The following is a 16,686-nucleotide window of genomic DNA, read 5'->3' on the forward strand; positions in this document are numbered from 1 at the left end:
TATGAATCATTAAGGTACAAAAAAAGGTCCATAACTCAAGAGAAGAACCAGTGTTCTGCAGACACAAAATCCACCTAACCTGACACAAGACTTGAGAACCACATCTGGACCTTCAGTTGATCATCTACTGTTCACTGAAGTCTCATCAGCAATGGCCTCAGTGGAAGGGTGGCTGTCAAGAAGCCATTCTTAAGGAAAGGAAATAAGGGTGAAAGGATGAGGTATGCTAAATTATACAAGAAATGAACTGAAAATGAGTGGCGTCAGGTCTGTTAAATAACTGTTTGATTGTTATTTATCCTTATTTCAGGTTTTGTGCTGTTAGACTACACACTGCCTGTGTATTTCTGTAAATACCATGCAAAGTGACAGTTTGAGCCAGTGGTGTTGGGTATCTCCACAACTGATGGAATTATAAATGCAGAAAAGTACTGTCAGAGTTTGATTTACCATGTAATGCCATCTGGAAAGTGTCTGATTTCCATGTCATTTTTCAGGATGGCAATGATCCCAAACACACATTGATTGTAGTAAAAGCATACCTGGATAGAAAAAACACACAACTGAGCACTTTACTCATGGATTTGGCTCCACAGTCTCTCAGCCTCAACGTCATTGGAGCAGTGTGGATCATCTTGACAGAGAACAGGGCAAAAGGCAACTTTTCAATTTAGGACATGAGGAGTGATTCAAGAATTTGGAATAGTACTGTAAAAACAACGTTTTTTAACTTGTCCCAGTTGGAAAAGCAGAGGTGGAAAAAATAAAATCAGCATGTCAAATACTGGCATGGCTTCAGACACAGTTGATGGGAGCTACTAGTAATGCTGAAAAATATTTGCGTATTACCTGTATGCTGTCACAAAGACTATGTTAAAAAGAATTACAAGAATATTGCCAGCAGAAAAAAAAGAAAGACAATCAGTGTGCAAGACCAGAAGCAAAAAGGAATGGATGAGTGTCCTCATGCAAAATCATAAATTTAGGGAAATAAATTATTTCTTTTACACAGGACGAGGATAAACTAAATGAACTAACACATAAACTAACACTAATTTAATCCAGATTAAAATTGTGTGGATTTATATGGTGTCAAAGACATGAAATGACTGTTTATATACTTAATTAATGTTTATGAAGAATTTGTTTTGTTTTGTTCTCTCCTGAAAATTCAGCAAATGTCTTATCATGTTTTCACTGTTAGAATGGACTGTAATAAATGACTTGTGTTTCCACTGTGTGTATGTGTGTGTGTATGTGTGTGTGAGTGTTACAGCCCCAGTCTCTGTGTCTGCGTGCGCTGGTGTGTGCAGGTGTATGACTGCTGCTTATGCTCCATCTGCTTCTGCCGCTGATGAGTAAAGCCATGAAATAGATCCAGCTGGAGATGGGCAGAGGAGCTTGAGGCCTCCTGGGAAATCATCCACACTTCCACCAGCACCATTTTGTCCACTTCCTTTGCACCCCAGAGAGCTATCAATAAGTGGGTAATTGAATTTTAAGCACAAACACTGCTGTCAAATGAGTGTTGCTGTGGTGGTGGTGGTGGTGGTGTGTGTGTGCGTGTGTGTGTGTGTCTGATGGGGCATGTTTAGCTGTGTGAACATGGTGATGCTCTCTGCGGACTTTGCGCAGAGAGGATGAATGTTTAATCCATTAAATAACAATTACAGCCTGTAATGGTCCAGAGAGGCTGGTGGAAGAAGGGAGAGAGGAAACATAGCTGGACTGTTCACAAACCTCTAAACAGCGTGCATCCATTAAATGCGATTATCGGCATACGCGTGCAGACAAAATGAAGATGTAAGACTAATAACATGTGCATAGATTCTCTGTAATGCTCTCAAGTTAATACATGTGTCTTGTTTTAACACTAAGGTGATTTCTGGGGTGTTTTATAACCTTAAGGGGATGCATAAATGCTCTGCACTTATATACACACGTGTAGATGACATTTAAGTATTTATCATTGTGTTTGATTTAGTGTATTTAATACAGGTATTGCTTGTGACCTTGTGATCTTTTAAATGGAAAAAAGGAACAGTTCAAGTCTAAACATGCTACAGCTCACACCTTGGGACGATATCTCCACCTATAATCATTATGCAAGAGGGTATGTTAGGTTGGCCGGCTCTCTCTTGGAAATGAGATTTAAATCTCAATCAGTCTTTTCACCTGGATAAGTAACGGATAATGACATAATGAATGAAAGATACTCTATGATATAGCTTGTAGCACTTAAAATGCTAAATATTTATGATGTAAGAAAGGGAATTATTGTTTGTTCTTTCCTCCAAAGTGCCTCAAAGGTCCTCATTAAATGAAAGGATCTTAAAGTATGATTTGTCTTCTGCGCATCCTGAATTCAAATTAATTTAATGGTAAATGGAGAGAAATCAAACCACAAGTTGGCAGCTGTATTACAAAGTGCCAAAATAAATGATAATGATGCAAGCGCACCTATGGCTCCGCAGCCTTATAGCTTATTTAATTCAGTGACCTCTGAACTCACTTGTTAGCACACAATGTCTGAACTTGGATTCGGTTAATGGTGTTGCCAGTATTTTTATTTAATTATGGGAAACGTTCATAAGAAGAGGCATGTCACAGTAATAAAATAAATAAATGTAAAAATAAATGGGTGAACAGATGTTTGAGGAAATTACATTTCCACTCCAGCTGTAAAGGAAATATGTGGTCTGCATAATAAAATAATATTCTAGTGGCTTTGAAATAGCAACTATGTTAATTAATGGTCATTCATGCGAATCAGGAGGCTAAAAGGAGACGGTGGAGAAGATGACCCAAAAGTGTGACTATTTTATTGATTTAATTGTTAGAAAGACTAAAAACATCTACACTTGATGTGAAGAAAAGGTATCTTATTGCCAACATCAGTGCAAATACTGACTTACATGATTTGTGAACTTGGCAATATAGTTTGTGTTTAAATAGCTGAGTGCTCATGAGATAATGTTTTATAGTATTTATGTTTGTGAATCTGTCAGTGTGCTGCAAATAAGGAAATCGGATCATTTTGCATATATGTGTTTGGCACATATAAACTGACATTAAAGACAAAAAGGTATACGGGTAAGATTTGCCTGATCACACTAACACACTGACCTTTACCCTGACCAGACAAACACCGCTCACACTCCCAGCTCGATGAACGCGGTTTGTCAGTGCGATCGTTAAGTTGCACTCGTGATCCAAAATGAGTTTGCTAGCTGTGGATTTCTCATGCTGCTCACACAATGGCCTGTATACGGGAGCTGCCTGGTGGCATTGCTTAATTAGGCGAACAGTTGATTCATTTGCACTAATTGACAGCTAATTAAAGGAGTGAGGGCACATCAAGCTGATGTCCCTCTGAGCTGGGCCTTGACTGCGGATGATCATAGGGAGAACATATTATGGAATATTGAATCTTCTGAGAACCAGCTGCCATTAGAAGAGGCCTCAAACATATGGACCAGTCTGTGAGGCTGTGAGTGTTTAAACAGGCTCATCCTACAGTGTTGAAATGCAGCCTGTAGAGCCCAGCTGCTTATGAGCCAAGGCTTCATTGATTGCTAGAAAAAAAGAGAGCGAATAGGACCTAGAATTGATGTAAAATGCTGTATAATCAACAAACAGGAAAGATTTACAAGCAAGTATCCTCAGAAATGTAAAAATGACACCTTCTGCCCACCAACATAACAAACTGAGCTCTGGAAACAGAAAAAAATGTTTTTCCAAAATCTACATTAGATTTAAAATGTAAAGTTTACAATTCTTATACAACAATGGATAAAAGACCACTGATGGACATGTAAAGAAGAGTGGTCCATAATTTCTCCACAATGATATGACAGACTGATAAAGTCACAGAGAAAGAGGAGCTTGACTGTAATGTTTGATACTGTATTTACACTGTGTGGTCATGTAAAAACAGAAGATAAATATTAGAAGAGTGGATCCTCCCATCAGCAACCTTTACAGCTCTTTTAACTCCAATTACAGGCGAGAACAGCAGAAATTTGGATACTTCATAATAAGACTAACTTGAAACATATTGGAATACTATACTATTTGTCATGGGCTGTACTGGCAAGAGTTTTATTTGTTCTTTTCTGTGTTTCAATTTTTTAAATGTCTGCAAGTGTTGAATTTCTTGCACTTTACTCACAAGATTTAAAATAATCCTTGATATTTATCAGAATGGTAAAAATGTAACTCTATTTGGGATTTTCATTATTTTCAGCATCTATGTTACTGCTAAAATGAAATGAATGTCTGTCTGGAGTTCCCTGAGAGACTTTTGCAGGCTCTCCTTGGGCCAGGCACCACACTCTCCACAGGAAACCAGGAATAGGCTGTCTTCATGTCTGCTGGTGCTGCCCATGTGAATCACAAAAAGACAATTAGGGGCTTATTAGGGTCTTGGGGCGATGCAGCTCACGGGGCGTCCGCTTGCCGGTTTGCCCCCAGTTTTGAGCCACTGCCATAGCTGAAAACAGTCAGGGGCATTGTCTCACCTAATTACACTAAATGGGCCCCTTTTTGTGCTGCTGCTGCTGCTGCCATGCCTGTCTAGTTCCCTTCACCTGCCTAACTGCTAGTCCCTGTCTACTGTGGACATGTGCTAATTAGACAAGAAATGGGCCCAAGTAATTATGTCAATTCTTGTTAGGAGCAGCCACAATGTGTAATGTTATTTTGTCAAGAAACTTTTGGCGTTGGGGGGGTCTCTCCCACGTTTCTCATAGTGTTTTCCTCATTACGCCAATAACACATCTGCACATGCAACAGGGGAATGCGGCACACTCGGCAAGTCCCCGACAAACTTCAGAGCGTAAATAGATGCACTCATTCAGAAATGGAGACTATAGAATGGCAATGGCATGAAGTTATTGCCCTAATTAATGCTTTGTGCCCACAGAGCAAACTGTTGATGCACTGGTGCCACATTGTTAGGACTGTGAGAGCTTTTTTGTCTTCTTTGCTCTAATGGGATGTTTTGATCAACGGCTGTTTGGTGACCCAGCTCCTCTTCTTAAATGCCAAGCTCTGGGAAATGGCAATTAGCTAGATTAGTAGAGCCATTTCGGGAGTCTCAAACATAGACAAAGATCAGACAGGGGCAGATGAAACTCTAACATGACAAAACAAACCATGCCTGATATTTATATATATAAATTACAGTAAATTTTTGCATGTCACCCAACAACATTCAGTCCTGACTTTTATTTATAACCAAATCATTACTTGTCATTGTACATGGATATTTTCACAGATTTAATTAGTGTCTGCAAAATTATCTCAGTAGAATTACAGCATATTATTGCTTTAGTCCTTTCAGGGATCGGAGATACAGAAATAGAAAAAAAAACTACATTTGAAGGGATTACAAGTAACAGTGTGCAGTCAACTAAACTGTCAAGTAAACTGGGACACTTTTTAGTTAGTCAATTGGGACACTGAGGAAAACCCTTTGTGTAACATTAAACTATGTTCATGCAGTTTCTTTTTGATAATTTTGTGTTGTATTGATATAATAAAATGTATTTATTCTGGCCCTAAAGTTTTATCAAACATCAGTTGTTGCACATTTTTTGAGATACGAAGGGTTAAAATAAAATGGGATATTAAACTACAAAGAGTAAAAAAAAACATTTCAGTACTATAATTTGAGAACATAATGTAATAAAACATTTGCATAGCATTAAATTATTAGAACAGTAGTATATGCCACTCTGTTGCTAGAAAGCAGACATCAGTGTCTCCCTGTACTCAACTAAAGTTTCTCTCATCTTCTACCTTCTCTTTCTTTTCTTTTTTCTTTTCTTTTCTTTTCTTTTCTTTTCACGATGCTGTCTGGATGATAACAACTATAAAGTCTATCACTCAAAATGCCTCATTTATTCTCTCCCTTTTCAGCGAGTGTCAGCTAAATAGCAGTCTGTGTGCTACATGTTAATATGAAAAAATAACAATTTATCCATTTATCAGTGCTGGAAAACAGCTTCCATGCGTTAGTGAGTGTTTTTTGCATGTTTGTGAACATTTACATACAGGTATAAATACTAACATGCACAAGTATACATAGTAAAGTACACATAAACACAGATCACAGGCAAATGCACTTAGAAGGCAAAATGTGGAAAAAGTATGCAAGACATGCAATAATAAAATCTAATATTAATACCAGTATTTTCAGAAGAAACCATCTGGAATAACTGTTAAGATTCAGCTCAGGATGTGACCCATTTTAAGTAAGATTTATTGACTATTTTATCTAACACATTAAGGCAAACTTGATTAACAGCTAAAAATGCTTTTTCATAAAAAGCAGGTTTATTTTAAAGATATCACAAAACAGATTTTGACTCATTATTTAGGAATGTTCTTTTTTTAATTGGCTTATCAACCTTGTTAATGACAGTAAGATTAGGCCTGCCATGCAGTTTGTTTCACATTTTGTAATTAAATTGGTGAGAATGCCAATATTTTAACCCAGATTGTGGCAAATAAGGTGGGAAATATCTTTTTTTTTTTAATTCTTTTAAAAAATTTGATATTATTGTAATACAACTAAAATTATTTAAAATAACAGAACAAATTAATATCAGAGAAGAAGACAAAATAATAATAATAATAATAATTTTTTTTTCTTTTTTTTTTTTTTTTTTTGGACCAAACAACGTCAAAAAATAATAATAATTTCGTCATAACACTTAATCTGCTTGCAGGTTTATTCCAAACTACTTTTAAGTTTTTTTTCCATGTGTCTTATTTCTCTTTTTGAATCAATTAGAGATGTACTGTAATGATACAATAAATGTCTGTCTATCTGCTGTGTGTGTGTGTGTGTGTGTGTGTGTGTGTGTGTGTGTGTGTGTGTGTGTGTGTGTGTGTGTGTGTGTGTGTGTGTGAAAGAGAGAGAAACCTTATTACCATGGCTATTTGGTATGGCATTGATCTCTTTATTCACCTCTAATAAATTGTCTGAGTCCCTGAAGGTAATCTCATTTTCACTGTTCTCTTCTCTCTCTACTTCTTTAAGATATTTGGGTCATTTTAAAATTTTTAAACATCGTGCCTCAAACTAAATAAAAATGTGATGTAGTCCAGAGTCCTGATATTATCAGGCTTTTCTCTTAGGTTGCAGGGTGACGCGCAGGGTTAAAACCTGACGCTCTGGGCGACGACGGTGAGCCAATAATCGGCTTGATCGGGTTGATGCCACATCTCGAGATCACATTACCCATTACCAACCAACCAACAATAACCGACAGCAAACCTGTGGTTGACCGTCAATGACTGCCTGACGCTCTGGTGCCAAACAGTCCCACAGGAACCACCTATTTATTTATTTATTCATCACCACATGTCCCATTGACAATACCACATCTCCGCAACGCGTCCACTCATCTCCATAAACTCTCCTCTGCGTAATTGTCCGCCCAGATGTCCGAAAGTGTGCCTCAAATTATCTCCGAACGATTGAAACCCGGCAATAATTGATTAATAGCTGATTAGAGCAGATTAGGTTCGAGGAGGGAAAAGAGGGGGAAACGGGACTATTTTCATTCCATTTCACAATTCACTGGCTTTGGATTTGATCTGAGGTTTATTCTATGACAAATGAAGGGAAGCTGCAGAAGATTTCCCCTGACATCCTGAAGACCTCTTCCGTTTGCTCTCACTTTTGAAATCGGATTAACCCACTGAAACACTGCGCAACCTTTCAGCCGCGGGTTTGTGATATCAGACCTCAAGCTAAAAAAAAAAAAAGACACTTGAATCTCAGGGGTGGGTGTTGTTGGGAAACAATCTGTTGCTGTATTGTGCGCTGCCGTTTGGTCCGCTGTTTGTCTCGTTTATAATTGCCATCCGGGTGTGTCCTAAATACCCCCGAACTGGGACAGTGTATTCTTTATCATGTGGCTCTCCACAGAAGAAAAAAAGGGGAGGGGAGGCTTAATAACCTATCAACAGATGCGCAGACCGCTACCAAAGACAAAACGTTTAGTGCGCAACCCTAATTAGAATATGCAAATCACCGTGTGAGTTATGTGGGACGCTTGGAGCTGCTAACGGATCAATCAGAGAAGGAGATGAATTAATTGATTAATTGATAGGAGGTGTTGACCAGATGTGAGTGTACGAGCCCTTCCTTAAATTTGACCTATGAAAGATTTCCTTTTTTCCTTCCTTTTGTTCTTTATATCAAAGAGAATTGGTCCCTCTATTTATTATTGGCATAATTCATGAGAAAGCATGGCTGTTATTAAGATGAATTTGCACGTCAGAACAACTATTTCATAGCATGATTATTTCGCGTCTTTAACGGACGAATTAACTAATTATGGCCTCCTTTGTGAAATGTAGTGTTTATCGATTAATACAGCTTTTAGGGCCTTCAAAATACCCTTATTGTTCTAAGAAAACAGACACAAATATCGGGCTTATTAAAGAGGGTAGAAGCACAATTTTATCCAGGTTTAAGTTACATTAAATTATATTCATATATATTCTTGTTTTCTTTGTTTGTTATTTAGTTATTTTGCCAGTAATTTTCAATACTGACATCGTTTGATGCTGATTTCCTGGACTTGATGGGTTAATCCGGCTGTTTAAACTCAATGAGTCGGATCAGATGATCACACATAGAAATGCCAAGAGCTGCAGTGAAAGTAAGCCTTATTCTCGATGTAAGACAGGGGAAAAGAGTATACGCTGTCATTTCAAACCCAAAGTTTTTCCGATGAGGGTCTATAAAGCAGCTCCTTAAACTGTAGTAGTGATTGATCATCACCAGCCGGAGGCTAGTAGCTGTTTTACAGAAAATCCATGAAAATATATTCCGTATGTGTGATAATAAAGCTCCGGAGCAACCACAAACTTAGTATGCAGTCTCTCCTCTCTTGTGATTGGCTGCCGCCTGTTGAATAAAAAGAGCAGTGGAGATAAAGAGAGAGAGTCACATTGCGGACTGCACCGGGGACTCTAGCTTTTTTTCTTTCTTTTCTTTTTTTTGGAGGGAGCGGAACAAAAAGTGGGATCATGACGGGGGAGGAGGGAGCAGTGCATTCAGACTCAGAGAATAAACAGAAATCAGCTTCACAGACTTGCGTGAGCCACGGGGGAGCCCACCAACAGCCGCCTGCAACCTGGAAGATGGCCCCCACTGCGCAGCGGCGCACCGGCTTTGGGATCCAGGAGCTGCTCGGCCTAAACATAGAGCCGCCGGCGGCACCGAGGCGACCGCTGGAAGCTCTGCCGCACAGGGCGCACATTCTGGCCGCCAGGTCAGCCCTGGGACATGGAGGCCTCGGGGTCGGCGTAAGCTTATTGCGACCAGAGAGCATACACTCGTTTTACAGCCAGCCTGCTTTTCTGGAGGTGCTGTCAGAGGCGCAAAATGTGCACCTGCAGCCGCTGCACAGGACAACTCGCGTGGACTGTGAAATGGACGCGCAGCACTCCACCAGCTCCGGTGAGACTTCAAGTCGCTGAAGCACGAGGATAGTTTCAGTCAGTCGGAGTGTTTGTAATATTTAAGTTTATGTGAAGATTAAAATGTCATGTCAAATCCCCGAACCAACGTGAGGCAACAGGGAAAAAATGTCTCACTAAAAGCGAATGAGAAAAAGAAGAAGCGAGAAGTTGTGTTGAAAATGCGCAAGTTAGGGTCGAACGGAAAAAGGCCTTTGTATTTATTTTTATTAAATTATTAAATTATTCATAAAATAGTTTTTTTTTTTACATGGCTGTGGGTCTTTTTTATTCCAGGTGTGATGTGACACATGATCAATTTTCCATTATAATATCTGTGTTGTTTTTATATTTATTTATCATTTGTCATCAAAGAAGATGAATATGATAATTTAAATAAATAATCGGCTCCAGTTTGTTATTCTAATTATTAGTAGTAGTAGTAGCAGTAGTAGTAGTATTGTTATCAGTAATAATATTTTTTAACCTTTAACTTTTAAAATCATCCACAGATTCTGATGATATGAGCTCCTCCGGCGATCAGAAATTCTCCAAATCCTCTATGGGTCAGAGCAAGAAACGAAAGAAAAGACGACACAGGTAAAAACAAAACAAACAAACAAACAAAAAACCCGAAAGAAATATTAGGTCGTTATTTGTCGGTTTGGCCTTCAAGACACAGTGACTGTCATATATGATCGGTGAAGCTCACGTGAGCTTACGGTGTTTTATTTAATGCCGTATTTGGCGTAAGAATAAGGAGATTTTTCTGATTTCCTTCTGGATTTTCTTTTTGACTTTTCTTTTTAGCGTGTTCTTGTTGCTTTTTTCTTTATAAAAAATATGAAGGATATATATTTTTATTTTCGTTTTGTTTTTTTCTGTATTTGTATTTATTCACAAGACACAAGATATATTCATATTTATAGGTGATTAAATCTGAAGTCACCATTTTCTGCTTTAAGTGGTGCCTACATTAAAAATGTAACTAAGCTGATATCAACTAAAAATAATAAAATACTTTATTATGATATTTTTTCATAAAAAGATATTTCCTGAAAAATAAAAACCAGGTGAAATGAATGAACAGGCACAAGAAAAGCCATCATCACTGATAACTAATCAGACTGAAAGCATGATTGATTTTAAAAAGACTAAAAAGGCATCCAATCGTTTTTGGTCTTTTATTTTTCCTGCAGAACAATTTTCACATCCTATCAGCTGGAGGAGCTGGAGAAAGCTTTTAATGAGGCTCACTATCCAGACGTCTATGCCAGAGAAATGCTCTCCATGAAGACTGAGCTACCAGAAGACAGAATACAGGTGGGATCATGTCTCTGCATGAAAGCAGAAATCCACACTCTGATATCTTATAGTTTCCACATGAAGATGTTTTCATCAGCTAACATCTTGATGTCTTTGACATCAAAATGTGGGCAGGTGATTCAGCTATTTGGTGCAATATGAACACTACCTCAGAGGTGACATCTTCCGTCACTATAGCAGACAGATAGAGCCAGCAGTCACCTGCTCCATCATCATCTTCACAAGGTCTTCACATTAGCAGGCACTTCACCTTCACACTGTAATTAGTTAATAGAGGAGAACTTATCACGTCTCTTCCTGGGAGAGGCAGGCCGCAGCCCTGAAATGAAATGATAACTACATAGAAATTAATTAGCAGAGGTCAACGGCTGAGCAGGGGCCAGTGCCCGGCTGCTACGAGCATTTTAATTTCCCGTGATATTTGAGCGCCTGTCTCCCATCGACCGGGCCTGGAAATTAACTTATTTTTCAATCAGCCTCTTTGCCCCCCTCGGGTCACCTCGCAGGAAGCAAAGACACACACGCTGTCATGCACACTCACACTGCTGCTGTCAAAAAGCATGATTGCTCATCTGGGGCCCATCTTTTTATGAGATGGAGGTTATCGTCACATCTACCTGAATAGCTTTCCAGACCCGGCTTTCATCGTTTTTAATTCCAGGTCTGCAAAACGCATGCACGCACACACACACGCATGCTCATGTCCACACACACACTGGCACACGCACTCCACACACCATTTCTTACAATCTCATCCTGCATCCACGGCCATTTTAGGATGCTCATTTTCCCCCCCCTGTTTTCCTCATCCATATTCACAAGCAGGCTGAGATGATTACACGGTCTGGCCTGGTGGAAATCAATTTAGGCACCTGAAACAGAAACACACACACACACGGGATAAGCATGCACGGGCTCAACACATTTGTACTGAAAATTAAAGTCCAGTTTGTGTGTTCAGACTCATACTGTGCAACACGTGCATGTGCAAAAGAAAACATTTTTAAGAAGATGTTTTTTAAGCCTCATTCCAATCTACCAGTCATATCCCAGTGCAACAAATAAAATATTACTGCACTCTGACGTGAATTGTATTATAAGGAGTTCAAAAAGCTGCAAAACGTTGAAATTAAAGAAAAAATGACTGTTTAAAATTTTTTCAGAGCTTCAGAATTTTCCATTGTGCAACAATATTTGTCATTTCTGCAGAATGTCTCCAAATGTGTTTCCATATCACACACATGTTAATTGCATGCTAGACAATATTTTCCACTTCTGATATCACATGTTCTGCTCCCACATGCATAAACAGCCTTTATAACAGGGGTGTCAAACATAAGGGCCAGGGGCTAGAATCAGCCCGCCAAAGAAATATGTGAAGGACCTAAACTTTAGACTTTTAACTCTATTTTCATACGTTTTACAGCTTTACCTCCTCTGAGACCATTCATACTATAACAACGTAAATAAGTAATAGATAAACCATGAAATGACAGAAAGTTCCTGTATTTTAACGTCTAGTCTAGAAATGTATGATGTGCACAGTTGTTATATCTGACAGTCACTAGTCAATCTCCTGATTAGTTTAGCAGAGGCTAGCTAAGAAAACTGGTTTCAAGAGCTAACATAGACACACATATTCCAGCTGTTCAGCCAGAGTCACTTTAGGTCCTTGTTCGTCAGGACACATGAGTGTGAAATTTCTTACAGGGCAGCTGTGGCTACAACTGTAGCTTGCCTCCACCAGTGTGTGAATGTGATAGTGAATGAATAGTGGTACTGTAAAGGGCTTTGGGTGCCTTGAAAAGTGCTATATAAATCCAATCCATTATTATTAAAAACCAGAATAAAAACCCATCAAACATTTCCATTGAATAAATAGAGAAAAGTCTGTGTGATAAGCTAACAGAATTTTTTGTAATTTTACATTTTAAAAAAAATCTCAGGGATTACATAAAACATCCTCACCACTTAAAATTATCTGTCCAGGTGTGGTTTCAAAACCGTCGGGCCAAATGGAGAAAAAGGGAGAAGTGCTGGGGGCGCAGCAGTGTGATGGCAGAGTACGGCCTGTATGGAGCCATGGTCCGCCATTCCATCCCGCTGCCCGAGTCCATCCTCAAGTCAGCCAAGGAGGGCAGCACAGACTCTTACGCGCCGTGGTTACTGGGTGAGTCCCATGGGTACTACATGTCAATCGCCTCCCTCACAACTCTTATTAATTATGAATCATCCTCCATCATTTGATATGCATTTAAAAAAAAATACACATCAGAAGCACATTTTGCAGAAATCTGCTAACACTCTCCTTTCTTTGACTGATAAATCAAATGCTAAACAATTAAAACAATCTTCTTTTATTTTGGTTGAATCCGCCTTTAAGTTATCTGTCCAAAAAAAGTCTCTTGATGCAAAAAGAAAAAAAAAACCCTATATATTTGTGGACTGTGTTTGAGATTGAGTTGTGTCCTACGAGGACGGGGGTTAGCTTGCCTGAAATCAGGAGCCAATAAAAGCCTCAGCATCTCATTAAAAAGGTAGAAGTCAATACAGTGATAATCCTACTTCATCAGGGCAGATTAGACCAGATCTCCTCTCTCACCTCATGTCAATTGATTCGTTTAAATCAATTACGTAACTCTAATTGAATAATAGGTTCTATTTGCCAATCTATCCCCTATGTATGGATAATTCCTTAACGCTCCTTTTTTTTTTACTTCACTGTCAAACGTTCGTTAAACTCACAGAAATAATCACAACAGGAAAGCTCTTTCATCTGTGACTTCTCCGTTCTCTTCTTTAAAAAAATACTGTTTTCCTGTCCAGGTATGCACAAGAAGTCTCTTGAAAATATCCACACGTCTCCAGGAAAAGCCCACAGCCTGACACCGCCACCAGCTTCACCGGCACAAGAGAAATTGGTGGATAAAGTGATAGAGGAGGATAAGCCGAAGCAGAATAAAGACACCGGTTCACCGATTTCTAAAGAGGAACTGAGAGAGAACAGTATTGCTGCGCTGCGAGCGAAGGCGCTGGAGCACAGCGCTAAGATGCTCGGGACAGTTTCTGACAGAACAAACATTCACGTACCTCGTAAAGAGGAGGCTGAGGAGGAGTTGACGGAGAAGGAAACGGCGAAAGTGAGGAGAAACTGAAAGAGGCTACGGGATGCGCTCTGCAGAGTGGCAGTTCTAATGTTCAGAGGCGGCAGTCTTATTGTGTTGGTTAAACTGAATCTTGATGCACGCGGAGTCACTTTGTGTTATCATACGTTCCCTTGGGTTTATGTCTGAAGTCAAGTCTTTAGCTCTGCTGACTGATTGAGCTTCAATAACTCAAATGTTGTAATGTTTGTACAGCTATCCAAAAATGCACAACACATTTGTGCATGTCTTCTCCTGCAGCTGATGAGGAAGGGAAGGGAGGAGCACAGAAATGTTTTCTTTTGAGTTCATAATGCCAGGTGGCAAATTAAAAGGAAAAACCTGACTTCCCCACATCTACAGTTAGAGGATCGAGTGGCTTTGATGTTGTTATTGTGCTGTTGTGACATGGTTTGGATTCACTTGACCCCTTTGGATGGAAACCTTGTTGGAAATCGATGCAAAGTTGATCTGAGCGATCGCTTTCATGCTACGATGAAACGTTTCTGTCCTACTGGATGACACCGCCTCTGTCCACACAGGACACGAGGGATCGTGATTAATTATTCAAAAGTAAGATCATGTGAATTGTGTATAGCCGTAAAGCAGTGGCAGGTTTCGTTTTGTCTAAACCAAATAAGGGAATATATTTTTGAAGAATGCTCTTTGATCACTGCAGTGGAGCTCAATCAATCCTACGGCACGCTGAACTTGCTCTGGCAGCACATTACCATATAAAAAAAACTTTGTGTTGCTTTTTTTAAATGTAGTGTGTCATTCTTCTGTCATACAGCTTGGCAGCTTTTCATGTAAGCAGAGCCTGGATTCAAGAAACTTTATATAACTTTGACCTCTGACTTTTCTGTGACCCCACATCTCGGCTCGGTAACTGACACAGGTATCACTAAAAACAGTCGATACCAAATCCTGTAAAAAGGTTTCCTCAGCTCTTAAATAAGTGGTGTAAATTTTGAACATGCCCCATAGGTAATATGGCGTTATGTATAGTTAACACCAAGTGTGTGTTTGTTTCTGTATAAATGTAATTGTAGCAATTAAATCTTATTGGTATTTAAATAATGTGCTTTTTGTTGTTTCGTGTGACCTGTGCAGAGTTTGAGAAAGGTACGTTTCACTGTGGAGATTTTATAATGCAATCAAAATAAAACCTAGGTGGTTGGAAGTAACATTAAAAAACTAAACAAAAAAAACAATTGAAACTGAGAGGATGAAAGTCATAAGGCCAAAAGCAGTCGTACTGGGATCATATAAAATGATCTTTAGCCTAAATTAAAATAATGCTGATGCTGAAAGGTGAGCAAATCCAAATCTTTTTAATATACTGTAGTTAACTATAAATCCAGGAATGACCGGCTGTCAAAGACATGTCCTTTAACCTGCTGCATCACTAAATCCTGCATCTAAAACACGCTTGGTTTAGCTCTGTAAGACAGCACTGAATAAAATCAGCAGGCAGGTCATTCGGCATCTGTTTCAGGCATATTTTGCAGGTTAATCAACCTCTGAAAAGCTGCTGGTACTTGAAAACTATAACCGTTAGGGCAGAGGTTAATGGGAATTTCACACTGACAGCAAGCGATTATGAAAACAGATGGATGGTTTCTTTATAACCTGTTGCAGAATGCACTAAGCGACACTCTGGAGCCTTTTAGCCTTCAATCTCTTTTAATCAGGTCTGTATGAGTTGCAGAACAGAGAAGAAAATAGAACTAAAATAAATACTATACGCCCCTACCCTTACCTAGGGCCACGAGCTGTGGGTAGTGAATGAATGGCTGGCCTATCCCGAGATAGGGTGAGAAGTTCAGCCATCCGGGAGGGGCTCAGAGTAGAGCCGTAGAGAGTGATGTGCTCCTCCACATCAAAAGGAGCCAGCTGAGGTGGTTCGGGCATCTGACAAGGATGCCACCTGGGCGCCACCTGGGTGAGGTGTTCCAGGCATGTCCCACCGGGAGGAGGCCCCGGGACAGACCCAGGACACGCTGGAGAGATTATATCTGTCGGCTGGCCTGGGAACGCCTTGGTGTTCCCCCAGATAAGCCAGAGGAGGTGGCTGGGGAGAGGGAGGTCTGGGCTTCTCTGCTTAGGCTGCTGCCCCCGGATAAAGCGGAAGAAGATGGATGGATGGATGGATGGATGGATGGATGGATGGATGGATGGATGGATGGATGGATGGATAAATACTATTACATATAGTGTTAATATTACATATAAAATTAAAGATGACCCAGTGGTGTGGGGGTTAGCACTGACACCACACAGCAAGCAAGTCCTGGGTTTGAGGACATGTTCTGTGTGGGTTCTCGCAGACGTCTTCCCACAATTCAAACACATGCCTGTCAGGTTGATTCTAAATTAGCTGTACATGTAAATGGTTGTCTATTTCTCTGTTTGCCCGGCAACAGTCTGTTGACCAGTCCAGCTGTGATGGGGTGAAAGGTGGGATAGGATAAGCAGTCAAGAAAATGGATGAATATTTAAAAAAACTGGTGAGTTAAGGTCTTAGAATAAAACGTGTTTTTTAGTACAGAAATGACTAACCAACCTACTTAAAAAACCCACTGAGGACCTGCTGTAGTGACACATGTCATCACAGTTGCATAAGACTGGATAAAGTTTAATTATACCAAAAGTTAGGAAATTAGTGTGCTACAGAAGCCAAAACACACAACCTGTACAACACAGCTTGAATAAACAAGACCTATTATGTTTG

General features: G+C 39.6%; 1 protein-coding gene across 1 annotated transcript; it reads left to right on the plus strand.

The window, feature by feature from the left end:
* The first annotated feature begins 8,999 nt into the window (after positions 1-8,999).
* On the plus strand, positions 9,000-14,999 carry LOC102210336 (visual system homeobox 2-like). The gene is made up of 5 exons (XM_005734378.1): positions 9,000-9,484; positions 9,996-10,083; positions 10,683-10,806; positions 12,799-12,979; positions 13,636-14,999. The coding sequence occupies exons 1-5, from the start codon at positions 9,052-9,054 to the stop codon at positions 13,962-13,964; spliced, it is 1,155 nt and encodes a 384-aa protein (XP_005734435.1). The 5' UTR covers positions 9,000-9,051; the 3' UTR covers positions 13,965-14,999.
* Positions 15,000-16,686: the final 1,687 nt, after the last annotated feature.

This window comes from Pundamilia nyererei, unplaced genomic scaffold, assembly GCF_000239375.1.
Source record: "Pundamilia nyererei isolate P.nyererei 1_Seehausen unplaced genomic scaffold, PunNye1.0 scaffold00058, whole genome shotgun sequence".
Taxonomy (NCBI): Eukaryota; Metazoa; Chordata; class Actinopteri; order Cichliformes; family Cichlidae; genus Pundamilia; species Pundamilia nyererei.

Bases quoted from the DNA above. Each gene is read 5' to 3' on its own strand.
- LOC102210336 (XM_005734378.1), top strand. From the start codon at position 9,052: ATGACGGGGGAGGAGGGAGCAGTGCATTCAGACTCAGAGAATAAACAG. The intron at 10,084-10,682 runs GTAAAAACAAAA...TTTTTCCTGCAG, and splicing joins CGAAAGAAAAGACGACACAG to AACAATTTTCACATCCTATC. The intron at 10,807-12,798 runs GTGGGATCATGT...TTATCTGTCCAG, and splicing joins TACCAGAAGACAGAATACAG to GTGTGGTTTCAAAACCGTCG.